This window comes from Mustela erminea, chromosome 9, assembly GCF_009829155.1.
Source record: "Mustela erminea isolate mMusErm1 chromosome 9, mMusErm1.Pri, whole genome shotgun sequence".
Taxonomy (NCBI): domain Eukaryota; kingdom Metazoa; phylum Chordata; class Mammalia; order Carnivora; family Mustelidae; genus Mustela; species Mustela erminea.
Genome location: NC_045622.1, coordinates 64972796 through 64989408, shown reverse-complemented (window position 1 = coordinate 64989408; position 16613 = coordinate 64972796). Strand labels below are relative to the sequence as shown.

The window sequence follows — 16613 nt, the reverse complement described above, 5'->3', positions numbered from 1 at the left end:
TTCGCAGAAATACTTGGGATATAATAGTCTAAAATAATGACAGTGATTTTCTCTAGCTGTGGAATTATGGGTGATTCCTTCTTTATATTTCTATATATTTAAAAAATTTTCTACAATTAACATTTATAATTTTTATAAATGTGTAAAAATTAATATAAAGTATTTCTTGAGCCTAAAATGTATTACATATCACTCTTAGAACTGAATAAGCAATATATGGATACCTTTTTAAGCATAAGTAACTTGCATTTATCTCTGTTTGAAAAGACAGGGAGATATGATTTGAAAACAATTTATGTCAGTATTAACAAATTTATTAAAATTAACATTTAACTCTATGAATTAAATGCTAGGTATTTAGGATGCTCTGTGCTTGGGGATACAAAGGTGGTACTAAAAGAAAGTAAAAGCTCGTTGTCATTTTTTCTAGAATGTTTTCCATAGTATTCTCTGCTATGCTGGGTTAAATTCCCTTCTATCCTTGTACTTACCATAATATGCTGAAATTATCAGTTTATTTGTTTCTCCTAATAATTATGAATTTTTTGAGGATAGGGGCCATGTCTTTTTCATTTGTTTATCCCCAGTACTTAGCAATTTACTGACTTAGCTCTGCTTGCCATGTCAGAAGTGGTTATGTTTGAGGTAGATTTTGAAAAAGTAAGTGCCTGTGATAAACCATTTTTAATTTAGGTTTACCTTGAATGAGATCCTTCATTCCCCTATAATGATGGATATACAAGGAGTTACTATACTGCAGAGTTGTTAATTTAATTGAGAATGTTTTTATTTTGCCTTTTCAAATGTGACCTCATTTTTAGAACACAGTACTGAGTTGTTCAGTTAAATGAATTAAACTTTTTTTTATTTGTCCCTTAAAGATAAAATTTGTCCGTAAAGTGATTGAACTCTACATGAGGGCCAAGGGGGAAGTTGATTTCACAGGGAGAGGGTAATAGATGATGGTGGATAATTTTTTAAATTAGCAAATTGAATCAGGTGTTAAAGGATTCCTTAAGGTAGGTGTACAAATAACCAGAGTGTAGTGCTTTTGCTATGAAGTCAACTGGGACAACACGTAAAATATGCAAGGACCCGACGCTCTTTAAAAGGGATAGCAAAATGTAATTTAGATCTAACATGTACTTTCCATCCCTAATTTACCCACAGATTATATCTCCAGTGTTCAATTATAAGTTGATCTGTTCTTTAGAATCACAGGATAATTAAGACAGTGACACTATAGGCTGGTGGCTTTCAACCTGGGACAGTTTTGCCCCCTTTTCCCAGGATACAGCAATGTCTGGAGATGTTTTTGGTTGTAATGACTTGGTGGTGATAGTGGGTTGAAGCTAAAGATGCTGCTAAACTAAATATTCTAGACAGGACGAACCCAACCCTGACCCCCAGCACACAACAAAGGATCATCTGGCCCAAAATGCCAGTACTGCTGATGTTGAGAAACCCTGCTTACACAAATGTCAGGTTCTCAGACCACTCTAAAAATCCTTAGGGTACATGGGCACTATTACAGGTAAAGTAACTGAAGCATAGTCCTAATAGTCCCGTTTCATTTGTCACTTTAAGATTACCTTGTCTCCCTAGAAGAGTTTTCTTTAGGTTTCAACTAGATAGACTGAGAAGATGGCTTTCCTTATTTAGGAATAGGAGTAATTCTCTCATGGTATGGTAGAGATTCTAGATATTAATGCTTCTGTTTATTTTTCTTAGCTTTTCATATGTGTCACTCTTTTGGGGTCTATAGGGTAGGGATTGCTTGGTATTTCAATATTATGTTTAGAAGGTAAATACTTTTATTAAGCCTCTTAAAACTTGAGAATATTTAATTAATATATTGATTTCTTCAACAAATACACATTTATAAATAAGTGTTAATATAACAAGTATTAAGACTTTTTTGTGCTGTGTAACTAATTCACTTTGATTTTAATAGGATCAGGAGCAGGTCTGGGGAAAATAATCCAGAGATTTCCGCAGAAGGACTGGGATGATACACCTTTTCCACAGGGAATTGAATTGGTAAGTTGGTGTTGCTTCATTGTGCTTTTATAGTGATACTTTTCTTTTTATGCTACATTTATGGTTCTATTTATTTTATAGTTACTGTTAAATAATCTGGTGATTTAACTGTAACATGTTACTAGAAATAATCCTACTGTCCCCAAGTACAGTATCCTTTGAATTTATTGATTCTGGAATGCCTCTTTTGCTCTTCTTTTCTCTTTTGAACTTCTTTATAATATTAAAGAAGAAATTGATGATCTTTATGTAAATGGAAGCTGAAAAATTCCTGACTTGTTAGTTAAAATCTTAGCCTAGTGGCTTCATTGGTAGTGTGTCACTAACAAATACTTAACAAAGCTATTTTGCAATGACTATAAAGTTTTGTTCTCAAACATAGTGGAGTGTATATATGTGTATATGTGTGTGTCTATATGTATTTATATCGTGTGAGTGTATACACACACACACACACACACACACACACGAGAACTTTTCTCTAAAGCAGTTCTTGTTGAGAGAACATTTGGTATGATTTGATAGTGAAGAGTGTAGGCTCTGGAGGTGACTGTCTGGGTGGAAATCTCAGCTGTATGGTATGACTTTAGTGGAGTTACTTAACTTCTTTGAGCAGCAGTGTCCTCATCTATAAAATGAGGATAACAACAGTACCAATCTCATAGGGTCTTATAAAGATAAAATGGGAAAAAATATACAGAATGCTGAGAACAACGGTTTCCATTAAGTAAGTGCTCAGCAAATGAGGTAGCTTGTTGATGATGATGATGATGATTGCTATCATTGTTGCTTGCTCGACATGTTGCAGCATCTCCCCTTCCTCCCCAGCCCCTGCAGCAGAATTGTTCATTCTCTTGTTATCATGGGTCTGAAATACCCAGTAGGAATAAAACTGATGTTGAAAACTGGGAATTTTCTCATTCTAGCTAATGACTGTACATTTCTGCTTATAGAGGATAAAAGATACATTGTCGAATGCTTAATTTGTTATAACCCAACTGTATAAAGAGAGCTCTGTGTTCTGTAGAAACACAGAGAGGGCAAATCTTGAAGTTTGGTATTAAAAATGGGGAAAGAGAGCACCTGTGTGGCTCAGTTGGTTAAGCGACTGTCTTTGGCTCAGGTCATGATCCTGGAGTCCCACATTGGGCTTCCTGCTTGGCAGGGAGTCTACTTCTCCTGCTGACCTCTCTCCTCTCATGCTCTCTCTCTCTCAAATAAATAAATAAAATCTTTTTAAAAAAATGGGGAAAGAATGTGAGGATCTCAGGAAAAGTAACTTTCTGGAGAGCTCCTTACTGTAGTCCTTTCTCTTCTCCCCCACATGCATACATATACTTGTAATTGGTCTTATGAATAAGCAGGTATTTGCGCTAATAAAGCTTTTAAGCCCTGCTTCAGCATCATTTCTAGTGATGACTGAAAGGGGAAAATTTTGGTGCTGGGGACCATTGAAAAGTTTTTCGTGAGTTCTCACAGAGTGTGGAGGAATGTAAACTACATCATTTTGACAGTGTGAACAGTAAACCACTGTTGTAAGTTTCAGGAACAACAGACATTATTGGGGCTATTTAGCTATGACTGGGAAGGGGTTATTCTTGTGTTTTGAAATGGATACCCTGATGTGTCTGGTGTTTTTCCTATACGGAGGGAGAGACACATACTGATTTCACTACCTAGTAAATGGTATTTTTCCCTTGTGTGACAGACACGCCCATGTTCAGGTTCTCTCAGTGTATCTCCAGTAACAAGCAGAGTCATGTGCCACTGACTGGTGAAGTGGAGGAGCTAAGAGGTTGACAGAACTTTTCCTCATCTAAGATTTTCCTAGATGACCTCTTGACTGATTCTTAGCAAAGCATTTCAAGTTGGTTTTTTTTTTTTTTTTTAGTGCTGGGTTAATATTTAAAAAGTATTTGATCTGCTGGATTACATTGGAAATTGTTTTTCTTTTTAAGTTTTTCATCATTGAATAGCAATTTTGATACTCTTAATATCTGTTGTGCTTTGTCAAATACAAAATAAATCTGTTGATCTAACATGTATTAAAGCCCATTTTAAAAACATAATAGACTCATTAACTTAAATTTTTGTTGTCTTTTTATTATTTATTGCTTTGTGCTATGCTTGATGCGTTAGGGGCATATAACTGTTCTGCACTTGAATAATAATTTGAATAACTGCGAGATACTGTGTAACTTAAAGTAACTCCTGTCGTATCTTGACCAGATATAAGCCTGATAAAATTTTAGTCTAGTTGGAGGTGATCTGGCTCAGTCCCCAAGTGTTTGTTTATTTATTTATTTATTTATTTATTTATTTAATTTTCACAGAGAGAGGGAGAGAGAGAGCACAAGCAGGGGGAGCAGCAGGTAGAGGGGTAGGGAGAAGCAGACTCCTCACTGAGCAGGGAGCCCTTTGCGGGGCTTGATCCGAGATTTCTGGGATTATGACCTGAGCTGAAGGCAGACACATAACTGACTAAGCCACCCAGGCACCCCCCCGAAATGGTTCGTTGATTCCAGGGTGATTGTGACCCTATTCCAGTGATTTACGGCGGTTTTGGCGGGGGATTTTAGCCCTTCCAAAGTAGTGTCACAACTTTTAGCATATAATGTTAATATTAATATCTAACAGTTGCATAGGATTGATAGATTATGATGAACTCACATAAATTGCTTGAATAGTGGTAGTCTATCTAATTTACAATAGGTAAACTGAGGATTAGGAAGCTAAAACAAATTGACTAAGCTCTAACAGCTAAGATGTATCAGAGCTAGGTTTTAAACCCACTACCGCATGAAGTAGTGACTCTTAGTCTCAGCCACAGTCTCAGAATATTCTGAGAGTGACACTTTAAACTATATTTATATTTTAGCGTAAGGGCAGGATCTGAAAGCAGGGTTCTATAATGTTGAAGACCTGAGGTTCAGAAATGTTAAGAGAATGCTGTGTTGTATAGAAACCAACTTCACATGTTTATTTTGCCTGAGGACAAATATGGATTCAGAATATAATACTGAAATTATTTTCTATTGTCATCTCTCCTCAATCAGCATATATTTGTTGTATGTAAGTTCTGACACAAGTTACTGTGTTTAGCCTGAAGATTAAACTTTATGACTTGTGGGAAAGGACTTTAGGTATCCATTCACTAATAAGTAAAAACCCAAATTTAATTTAGAGGATGCTGAATTTGTTCCTTCTGTTTTTATGTAAAGAATTTGCTTTTGGGGCACCTGGATGGCTGAGTCAGTTAAGTGTCTGCCTTTGGCTGAGGTCATGATCCCAGAGTCCTGAGTCGCAGGTCAGCTCCCTGCTCGGTGGGGAGTCTGCTTCTCTGCCCCTCCCCTGGCTCCTGCTCTCTCTCTCTCTCTTTCTCTCTTTCTCTTTCCCTTCCCCCTTCCGACCTCTTGTCTCTCTCTCTCTCAAACAAATAAAATCTTTTGTAAAAAATTGCCCTTTTTTCCCTTTCATCTATTGAGAAATGCTGAACTTAATTTGGATGGATTTTAAAAATAAAAATATGAAAATAAGCTAAACCAAACATAATGACTACTTTTCCAATTCTGGGATATTTTTATCTTTTTCTCGTGCTTTTTAGGCACACATGAAAACCACAGACAGTCATATAAATAAAGTTACAGTTAATTTTAGTAACAATATTTCAAAGAAAATGTAAGAATTGTTTTGCAGAGGAATTCTATGGCTAACAATCTATTTCTGATTATGGGATGAAGTATTTTTATTGGCTAGGGTTTGGACATAAGCAAAGTAGTATTGTTCTGGCACTAGCTCTTTTTAAAGATGCCCAGTCTCAGAAGTGAATCCTTATTATTCAGAAAATTTTATTCCATATTGTTCACTGGAATGCCTGCACTGAGGCATTTGTAGAACTATCTGATTTTTTTAGAAGACTAAAGTAGTATGATAAAAAAATGTGGCTTGAGTAAAAGAGTAATAAATGTTTAGATAGAATTTTAAGTTTCATGTTTGTAAAAAAGTTAGTTGAGTTATTTATAGACTAGGGATTTGACCACCATCAGTATGAATCCAGTTTTCTGTAACTGTGAGTATAGGTTGGAAAAAAGAGGAAAAAAATAGTGTATGCAACATTCTGCAGTTTTAACATAGAAGTAGTCTTAGTATGGGATATTATTTGTGCAGAGAAGTTGGTATAAGTACCATGTAATGCTCTAATTCTTTAAGCCATTTAGAATGCATCAAGCATAACAAATGGGATAGCAGCTGTCCTTTTGACCAAGATATAAGTCCTGGGTGGTCAGGGAACTGAGTGTAGAAAAGAATGAAGAGAATATTCACCCTTTTTTGTAGAGGAGTATATATGAAAGGAGAATGAGAAAGGTAGTGAGCATATTGGATGATAGGATCAAGATTCACAAAGATTTTAAAAGGCTGTAACTATAGGCTGTTAGTTAAGACGAAATATATGGCAATAGGTAAAAATGTGGGTTTCTGCATGTGAGTATAAAAAGCCACCTGTATGAGCAATTATTTAGAATAAAGAAGGCAGGATAATTTGCCAGCCAGAGAGATTTGAGAAATACATGAAGACAGCTAAAAATAAAAAATATATAATCATAAAAGATACTTACAAAAGATATTATAGGTAGTGTCCGAAGCCTTTGTGCTGACATAGGGTACTTGGTGAAGAATTCAGTTTTTATTTTATTTTATTTAAATAAAAAAAGATTTTATTTATTTATTAGATAGTGAAAAAGAGCATGAGAGCGGGGAGGGTCAGAGGGAGAAGCAGATACCATGCTGAGTGGGGAGCCCCATGTGGGACTCAATCCTGTGACTCTGGGATCATGACCTGAGCTGAAGGCAGACACTTAACAGACTGAGCTACCCAGGAGCCCTCAGTTTCTTTCTTTCTCTGTCTTTCGTCCTTTCTTTCTTTCTTTTTTAAGGTTTATGTATCTTAGAGAGCACATGTGCTGTGAGTTGGGGGAAGGGCAGAGGGGGAGAATCTTAAAGCAGACTTCCACTGAGCAAGGAGCCCATCGGGGGCTTGTTCCTCAGATGCACGAGATCAGGACCTGAGCCAAAACCAAGCCTAACTGACTGAGCCACTCAGGTGCTGCTGATAATCATTTTAAAAAATGATATGAAGAATTTGTGGAAGGGCTTTCAGTTTTGCATGGCTTTTAAAACATGCTAGGGACTACAAAAAGGACTTTTAAAGTTCTGTTCAAGACAAAGCAAGTAGATATAAATGGAGGTTAAGCTGGTAAGTGGTGGTTTGAACTCACATTTTTGTTTTCTACTCCTAGACAGTTGTGCCTTTGAAGTAGTAAAACCACGAGGCAGGTTGGAACCTGATGTAGTCTAGAGCATGCATCTCTCTCAGCATCTCTGAAGTGGAGGATACTCAGTCTTAATGTTATTCTCACATTCCTCTATGCTCATTGAAGAGGATTATTATCTTATATTAGACTTTCAGTTACTTATAATTCTCTTTATTTTACTGATGCATTGATAATCTCCATTATGCTGTAGAATCTTTCAGCTACCCAGTCTCTGTGGTCTCCTACTTCAGTACTGCTTTCAGAGCCACCGTAGGGCAAGGTTCACAGCCCTAGAGAATTTCCTGAGGAAGATGTAGATCTACAGAGGCCTAACCTACTACAAATTCCCATTGTTTGCAAACAGCCTGGCCCTCATTACTTCAGGGAGTGCTGCTGCTCTTCTGTCCTATAATTGTTGTAGCACTGCTATGGATTCTTCTACTCTTCTTAACTTCCAGTTCCTTTTGTGAGTCTTCTCTTTCCATTGATCCCAAGTATATTGTTAAGACTAGCTAAAAAAATCTTTTCTTGACTTTATCTCTTTTAGCTATTATCCTATTTCTCTGTTATAATATGTTTCAAAAGATTCTCCTTGATTTGCTGTCTCCATTTCTCTGAGAGACATGTGTGGTACAGTGGAAAGAATATGGCATCAAGAATTAAAACTTTGAAAGTTCATTTACCCTTTCTGATAATATTACTTCTTCTAAGGGCTATTATCAGGTGATTGTTAATATTTTAATATGCTGTAGTATAATGATTTCTTGCCATCCACTGTCAGCTCATCACCCATCTTACTCACATCTCAAGTGTTTATTCTGAAGTGTAGTTTATGTCTTTCCCATTCTGAAATTACAAAGTTGAAGTTTTTAATATTTTCTTATTTCATGAAGGTAATAATAGCTGTTATGATAGATAAACCTTGAGATTTTTGTGGCTAGCATGATAGAAGTTTTTCTCTTCTTACACTCATGAAGTCTAATTAGTGGCATGGGATAGATGGGTGTGGGGTTTACCATCTTCAGAGTGTTATGCTCAAGGTCATCTTGGGTATTGCCACTGACAGAGTGGTAAGAGAAGGCATGGAGGATAGGGTTGACTTTCATGGGATAGGCTTGGGAGGGTGTGTGTGTCACTTCCTTCGATTTATCAGAAGTCAGTAATGTAGCCCCCCACCCTCTTAACTATAATGGGAGTTTAATCGGCAAATAAAGCCTAGATATGTGCCTAGGAGAAAAGTGAAACAGATTTAGTGAACAGCTAGCTTTTCTCTACCACAGTGTTCTTGCTGAATTTGAATGTCTTTTTCCTTATCGTAATTCTCCTTGACTGTTTTATTTTGTGACATGGCTAATATTTAGTCTTTGTGTCAGTTCCTGGCTCTGAGCTCCTGAAACTCTTGGAATTTACTGTTCTGTCTTTTCTATGCTAATGAATAGCTGATTGGTTTAGTGGACCCTAGATTGCTTCAGGAACCAACCCTGTGAATAGAAGTTTGGAAATTTCAGCCCTCCCTAGGGAAGGATGAGAAGCTGGAGACCACCAGCAGCCAATGATTTAATCAGTCTTGACTACCTATTAAAATTTACCATAAAAACACCTAAATGAAAGGGTTCAGAGATCTTCTGTATTGGTGATATGGTGGGAAGGTAGTGTCTTTCGAGAAGGTATGGAGGCTCTGAAGGTCCCCCTTCTCCATACTTTGCCTAGTACTTCTATTTGGTTGTTCCCCAGTTGTATTCTTTATAATAGATTGGTAAATACAAATACTATTTTCTTGAATTCTCTTTTTCTAACAGATTATTGAACTTGAGGCAGAGGTGGTATTTTGGATTTGTATTCTGCATGCAGAAGTGGATAAGCTTAGGGACCCAGTTTGCAGCTATTATCTAAAGTGAGGGCATTCTTGTGGAACCTGAGTCCTGAGCCCTTGACCTGCAGAGTCTATGCTAACACTGGGAGATAGTGTCAGAATTCTTGAATTGTTGGACACCTAGTTGTTATTGGAAAAAAACAAACCCATGCATTTGGTGTCAGACAATGTACCAGACAGTCTTCATCATGCTAATTTGATGAACAAATTTCATAGGGTTTTTTTCATATATATACATACATATTTGTGGTACATTTTCTTTATTTATCCATTGATGGATACTTAGGTTGCTTCCATATTTTGGCTATGGTAAATAATGCTACAGTGAACACAAGGGTACATATAACTCATTGAATTTTTTTTTTTTAAGATTTTATTTATTTATGGGGTGCCTGGGTGGCTCAGTGGGTTAAAGCCTTTGCCTTTGGCTCAGGTTGTGATCCCAGGGTCCTAGAATTGAGCCCTGCATTGGACTCTCTGCTCAGCGGGGAGCCTGCTCCCCACCCCACCCCCCCGTTTGCCTCTCTGCCTACTTGTGATTTCTGTCTGTCAAATAAATAAAAATTAAAAAAGAAAAAAGGGTTTTATTTATTTATTTGTCAGAGAGAACACAAGCAGTGGAGTGGCAGGCAGAGGGAGAAGAAGGCTTCCCGCTGAGCAGGGAGCCGGATGTGGGACAATCCCAGGACCCTGGGATCATGACCTGAGCTAAAGGCAGATGCTTAATTGGCTAAGCGATCCAGGCATCCCTTGAGTTGGTGTTTTTGTTTCTTTGGATAAAACCTGAAAGTGGAGTTACTGGATCGTATGGTAGTTCTAGTTTTAATATTTTGAGGAACCTCCATACTGTTTTCGACAGTGGCTGCACCACTTTGCATTCCCACCAATAGTGCCCAAGGGTTCCTATTTCTGTACAGCCTCACCAACACTTATTTTTTTCAGAGTAGCTAATTTGACAGGTGTGAGGTAATATTACCCTGTGGTTTTGCATTTCCCTCATGATTAGTGATGTTGACCATCTTTTCATATGCCTGTTGGAAATCTGTACGTCTTCTTTGAAAAAGAATGTTCAAGTGCTCTGCCATTTTAAACATCAGGTTGGTTGTTTTTGGTATTAAGTTGTATAACTTTTTATGTATTTTGAATATTAATTTCTTATCAGATGTATGATTTGCAAATATCTTCTATTCATTAGGTTGGTTTCTTTTATGTGTAAAGCTTTTTTATTATTTTTTATTAACATATAATGTATTACTTGCTTCAGGGATACAGGTCTGTGCATCATCAGTCTTACACAATTCCCAGCACTCACCACAGCACATACCTTCCCCAGTGTCCATCACCCAGCCATCCCATCCCTCCTCGCCACCAGCAACCCTCAGTTTGTTTCCTGAGATTAAGAGTCGGTTATGGTTTGTCTTCCTCCCTGGTCCCATTGTTTCATTTTTTCCTTCCCTACCCCCATAGCCCCCCACTCTGCCTCTCAAATTCCTCATATCAGAGATATCATATGATAATTGTCTTTCTCTGATTGACTTATTTTGCTTAGCATAATACCCTCTTTTTAGTTTGATGTAATCCCATTTGTTTCAACTTTTGTTGCCCTTTCCTGAGGAGACTGGTCCCTCCAAAATATTGCTAGGACAGTGTCCCAGAGCTTATGGCCTGTGTTATCTTATAGGAGTTTAATGGTTTCAGATCCTACCTACAAATCTAATTCATTTTCAATTTATTTTTGTACATGGTGTAAGAAAATGGTCCAGTTTCATTCTTGTGCATGTGGCTGTCTAGTTTTCCAGCTCCATTTGTTGAGGAGAGTGGGTATTTTTGCCTCCTTTGTTATAGATTAATTGACCTTGTAAGCATGAGTTTATTTCTGAGCTCTCTATTCTGTCCCGTTGATCTATGTGTCAATCCTTGTGTTTTTTCTTGCTAGTACAATACTATTTTGATTACTATGTCAGTTTTCTTCGTGTGTGTGTGTGTGTGTGTGTGTGTGTGTGTGCCTATTTTATTTTCTCTGGAAAGTGGTAGTATCAGTATTCTGTCAGTCTTCTGTACTTGAATCTTAGTCATACCTCACACTACACAGAAAAATGAACCTGAAATAGATTATGGACTCACTGTAAAAGCTGGAACTAAAAGGTTTTAAAAGAGAACTTAAGAGAATGTCTTTGCAATGTTTACTTAAGGAAAGACTTTAGATAGAACACCGAAAGCATGACTAAATAAAGTTTTTCTGGAGTACCTGGAAACCTTTGAAGTGGAATATATCATTGTGCAAAAAAGGTGGATATTCAGATAGCAAGAATTCCCATTTTGTCTCATAGATTTCATGTGGATCCACAGAATTTAGATGCTACTTGAGCCTTCTGTTCTTTTTTTTCTCTTTTCTTTTAGTGAGGAGGAAGACATTGGAAGAAATGAGGGGACATGTAACAGATTACCTAGAAACTCAGGGCAAAGTTTTTTCAGGTGTTCTCTATGATTCTGAGCCAGATTTTATTCTTCAAGTCAGAATTTTGGATTCAAATATGTGGGGTGACTTTGACAATAGAATTTCTTAGTTTTAATTGCTGTAGATGGTAGCCAACTTTAGATATGAGAACATTATTATATGTGAAAGACTTCCATACTTTGTGGTATGGAAGAAAAAATAGTGAAATTTGGATTTTATTTATCTGTCTATATCAGTATCTATATACCTCTGTATAGATAAATAATTTAATTATAAATAACAACAGCTATTTAGAGAGAGCATCTATTTCCTAGGTCATATAATCTATTTTCAAAGGTGTACAAAGAATGATGTTTTCATATTATCTATCTCCCCAACCCTCAGCTTTTGGTGTAATCAAGTTCTTCTGTAATTTAGACATCTTATTTATTATATGGAATATGTTCAGATATTTTTGCTTGAGTTGGTATTATCTTTGAGTATTCATGTGGAACTTTGCAAGTTATAGATATTACTGTGCACGGTCATCTCCTTATGTTATAAAATGAGCCAGTTTTAAAAAGTGAAGTATTTGGTGGCCTCTAGTGGTACTTATGTGTCTATAAAAAGTCACTAATATCACCAATATACAAAATTTTAGGGAGAAAGAGTTACTAAGGTGACAAAACACATATATGTGGATTTATCAAGGAAGAGTTTTTTTGATCATTGAGAACTAAAATTTTATTAATCAATTATATATTTGTCAATTATGAATCTGTCAGTGATGTGGTTGTCTCTACTAATTTAGAGCAAATTTTATCATCACTAGACTTCCTTTATTTTTCAGAAATGCATTGAGGGCTGCTTGGTGGCTCAGTTGGTTAAACGTCTGCCTTTGGCTCAGATGATGATCCTGAGGTCCTGGCATAAAAGCCTTCGGATCAACTCCCACTGAGCATGTAGCCCACTTCTCCCCTTGCTGCTCTCAGTGCTTGTACTCTCTCTCCCTTTGTCAAATAAATATATAAAATCTTTTAAAAAAAAAGAAAGAAATCCCTTGAAATGATATATATGTATCTTTACTGGAAATAATTTCTATGTAGCTTGTACTTAGGTAGCAATAGTGTACTATTGAATTGTTCTGAGATGTGTCCATGCAGGGGGATGGTAAGAATAATTTCTGATGTCTCCTTAAATATAATAAAAGATAAAAATAGGTATCAGTATTTCATAAATTAATAATAAAGATAATAAGTCCTTAAGGTTTATTTCTTTAAACAGCGAATTCTGGCTAACTTAAAGATAATTCAAGTTCAGCCAAGAATTGTCCGGAATCTTGTGGTGCCAGGGAGGCTCAGTTGTTAAGCATCTGCCTTTGACTCAGGTCATGATCTCAGGGTGCTGGGATCAAGCCCCGCAACGGGCTTCCTGCTGGTTGGGAAGTCTGCGTCTCACTCTGCTACTCCCCTCCCCTGCTTGTGTTCCCTCTCTCTCTGTCAAATAAATAAATAAAATCTTAAAAAAAAAAAAAAAAAAAAAGGAATTCTCCAGAATCTGAAATATATGTAGAAGTTGGGAAAATTTATATAAATTCAAGATTTAGAAAACTAAAGGGAAAACTGACAGTTTTAGGTAAGTTAAATTTTTTTAAGTGCTGAAATTAATATGCCTTCATACTAAAAACAAGATACTGAAATCTAGAGATTTAATAAGTTGCCCAAGATCGTAAAGCTCCTAACTGTTGGCTGAGATGATAAAACCCTGGTCCTTTGAGTCTTTACTAAGGCGTTTTAGAAATTAAAATATTCTTTGTGTTAGTGGGGACAAACTCATTCTTTTTAAAAAGTTGTTTTTTTTCCTGCTACTTTAAAAAATGATTAAGTTAACAGGATAGGCCTTATTCTAATTAGGCTTAAGTGGTATTAGAAAGACTTGAAAAATGTTTCAACATTAAAATTAGGAAAGTCTAATGATACAAATCTGTGGTAACTAAGGAGTTGGTATTTTTTATTTCCTCCAAAAAGAGACTTTTTTTTTTTTTAAAGATTTTATTTATTTATTTGTCAGAGACAGAGGGAGAGAGAGCAAGCGAGCACAGGCAGACAAAGAGGCAGCCAGAGGCAGAGGGAGAAGCAGGCTCCCTGCCGAGCAAGGAGCCCGATGTGGGACTCGATCCCAGGACCCTGCGATCATGACCTGAGCCGAAGGCAGCTGCTTAACCAACTGAGCCACCCAGGCGTCCCAAAAAGAGACTGTTTTTATAAGAAATGCCTATCATACATGTGAATTTGGGAATAACTTTGATTATGACAACCGTGGTATTCTAATGAAGTTAGATTGCACTATTGGTTTCATAACTGACAGAAAGATTTCATTAAGAGTATAGTAAGATCTTGGGGCACCTGGGTGGCTCAGTGGGTCAAGTCTCTGTCTTTGGCTCAGGTCATGAACTCAGGGTCCTGGGATTGAGCCCTGCTTTGGGCTCTCTGCTCAGTGGGGAGCCTGCTTCCTCTGCCGGCCCCTCTGCCTACTTGTGATCTCTCTCTGTGTGTCAAATAAATAAATAAAATCTTAAAAAAAAGAGAGTATAGTAGGATCTTAAGTATTTTTCTCAAATCCAGTAGTATGTACTTTGGAGAGAAATAAACTAATATAAAACTTATGTGAGATTATTAGGTCCCCCCCAAAATGGGTCCGTAATTAAAGGAGTGAGACTGATAGAAAGCGAAGGTCAAGCAAAGCTTTATTTCTCACCAGGCATCAAGAATCAAACTGACTGGCCAGGGCCATGCCTCTTAAAAGAGAGGGCGACCTTTCTCTGTTTCACAGACTAGCTTTTAAGGGCAAAGACCATGAGGTTGGGCCTGGCCACGCACAGGTGGCCAATGAAATTGTAACACACAGAGAAAGCTGCACAGTCATGCTAGGGCAACCAATTGAATTACAATTTACCCTAGTAGACATTTGAACCAGCCTATCACCTTGGTCAGAATTGGCGCCCAAAAGGTGCCCATAATCCTTGGTAACTCGGGAGACAGTATGCATCCCCCCACTGATGAGATGTCTCTACCTGGCCTGACCCACCCTTGTATTTGAGCTTTGTTACCTGGGGCTGGTTTCCAGGACTTGTTTTTAAGTAAGTCCCCTGGGGGAAGGGGAACAGGGACAGTTTAAGGGTTAAACAACAAGGTTGTTGTTTTAACCTTGATGGAAGCCTCTGCTAAATTGGTCCTTCCAGACATGTGCCATCAGTTTGTGAATTAATTGCGATTTACATTGGTCAAGGTACACAGGCTTCCTCGCGGAAACAGCTTTTCCTGAGACTTCTGAGAGCTAATAAATAAGATGGAGTAGAGACCTGGATTCTTGTTTTAAATGTTTTACTTTCTGAAAGGCCAGAGAAGTAGAGGAAGAAACACTTCCCTGATGCCAAGTGATATTGATCATCTTTATGTATGTCTGTTGACCATCTGTATGTCTTCTTTGGAAAAATGTTTATTCATGTTTTCTGTTCATCTCTTAACTAGATTATTTGTTTTTTGGGTGTTGAGTGTTATAAGTTTGAATAGATTTTATCAGATATGTCATTTGGAAATTTCTTACCCCATTCTGTAGGTTGCCTTTTCATTTTGTTGATTGTGTCCTTCATTGTGCAGAAGCTTTTTATCGTGATGAAGCCCCAGTAGTTTATTTTTTCTTTTGTTTCCTTTGCCGTGGAATGGTATCTAATAAGAAGTTGCTCTGGCCAGTCTCATAGAGGTTACTGCCTGTGTTCTCCTCTAGGATTTTGAGGGTTTCCTTTCTCACATTTAGGTTTTTTCATCCATTTTGAATTTATTTTTGTGTAAGAAAGCAGTTCAGTTTCTGTTTTTTGCATCTTGCTGTTCAGTTTCTCAACAGTATTTGTTGAAGAGACTTTCTTTTTTCCCTTGGATAGTCTTCCTGCTTTGTCAAAGATTGGTTGACCATAGAGTTGTGGGTTCATTTTTGGGTTCTCTATTCTGTTTCACTGGTCTATGTGTCTGTTTTTATGTCAGTACCATACATCTTGATCAGTACAGCTTTGTAATATAATTACAAAGCGCAGAATTGTCATACCTATATTTCTGCTTTTCAAGATTGCTTTGGTTATTCAGGGTATTTTGTGGTTCCATACATATTTTAGGACTGTTGTTCTAGCTCTGTGAAAAATGCTGTTGGTATTTTGAAAGGCATTGTGTTAAATGTGTAGATTGCTTTGGGTAATATAGACATTTTAACGACATTTGTTTTTTTAATCCATGAACATGGAATGTTTTCCTATTTCTTTGTGTCATCTTCAGTTTCTTTTGTAAGTGTTTTATCGTTTTCAGAGTATAAATCTTTAACCTCTTTGGTTAGGTTTATTCCTAGGTTTTTTTTTTTAATTGTTTTTTTTTGTAAATGGGATTGGTTTTTTATTTTTCCTTCTGATGCTTCATTACTGGTGTATAGAAATACAACAGATTTCTGTACACTGATTTTGTATCCTGTGACTTTACTGAATTTGTGTATCAGTTCTTATAACATGATTTTAAAGAGAAGATCATTAAAGTACAAGCTTGTGAGTAGTTACAAAAAACACAATTTCTTTTTTGGTAGTTTGCTCATTTGTCCAGAATTTTGCTTTAAAATTTATGGCAATTTTGAAATTTAGTTACGATTTAATGCCATTTTATTTATTTAACAGTTGTTTATTGAGCACTTACTATATATCAGGCATAGTGTTGAAGATACAGCAGTGAACCAGATAAAATCCTGTCTTCTTAGAGTTTAAGTATCTAGTGCAAAGAGACTGGGACTAACCAAAATAAGTAAATTCTAAAATATGTGAGAAGTGATAAGCACTACTAAAAAATAATAAAGCAATTAAAAAAAAAAGAAGTGACACAAACAGTGGTGGCCCCTTCATGTGTAAATAACCAGCAGC

At 36.7% G+C, this 16613-nt stretch overlaps 1 protein-coding gene across 2 annotated transcripts in view; it reads left to right on the top strand.

The window, feature by feature from the left end:
- SBF2 (SET binding factor 2) overlaps window positions 1-16613 on the top strand; it is a 476395-nt gene that overhangs the window by 106997 nt on the left and 352785 nt on the right. For both annotated transcript variants that reach the window (XM_032358786.1, XM_032358787.1), the window contains exon 2: window positions 1955-2040. In XM_032358786.1, coding sequence (XP_032214677.1) covers window positions 1955-2040 — 86 coding nt within the window. The remainder of the gene's footprint in view (window positions 1-1954; window positions 2041-16613) is intronic.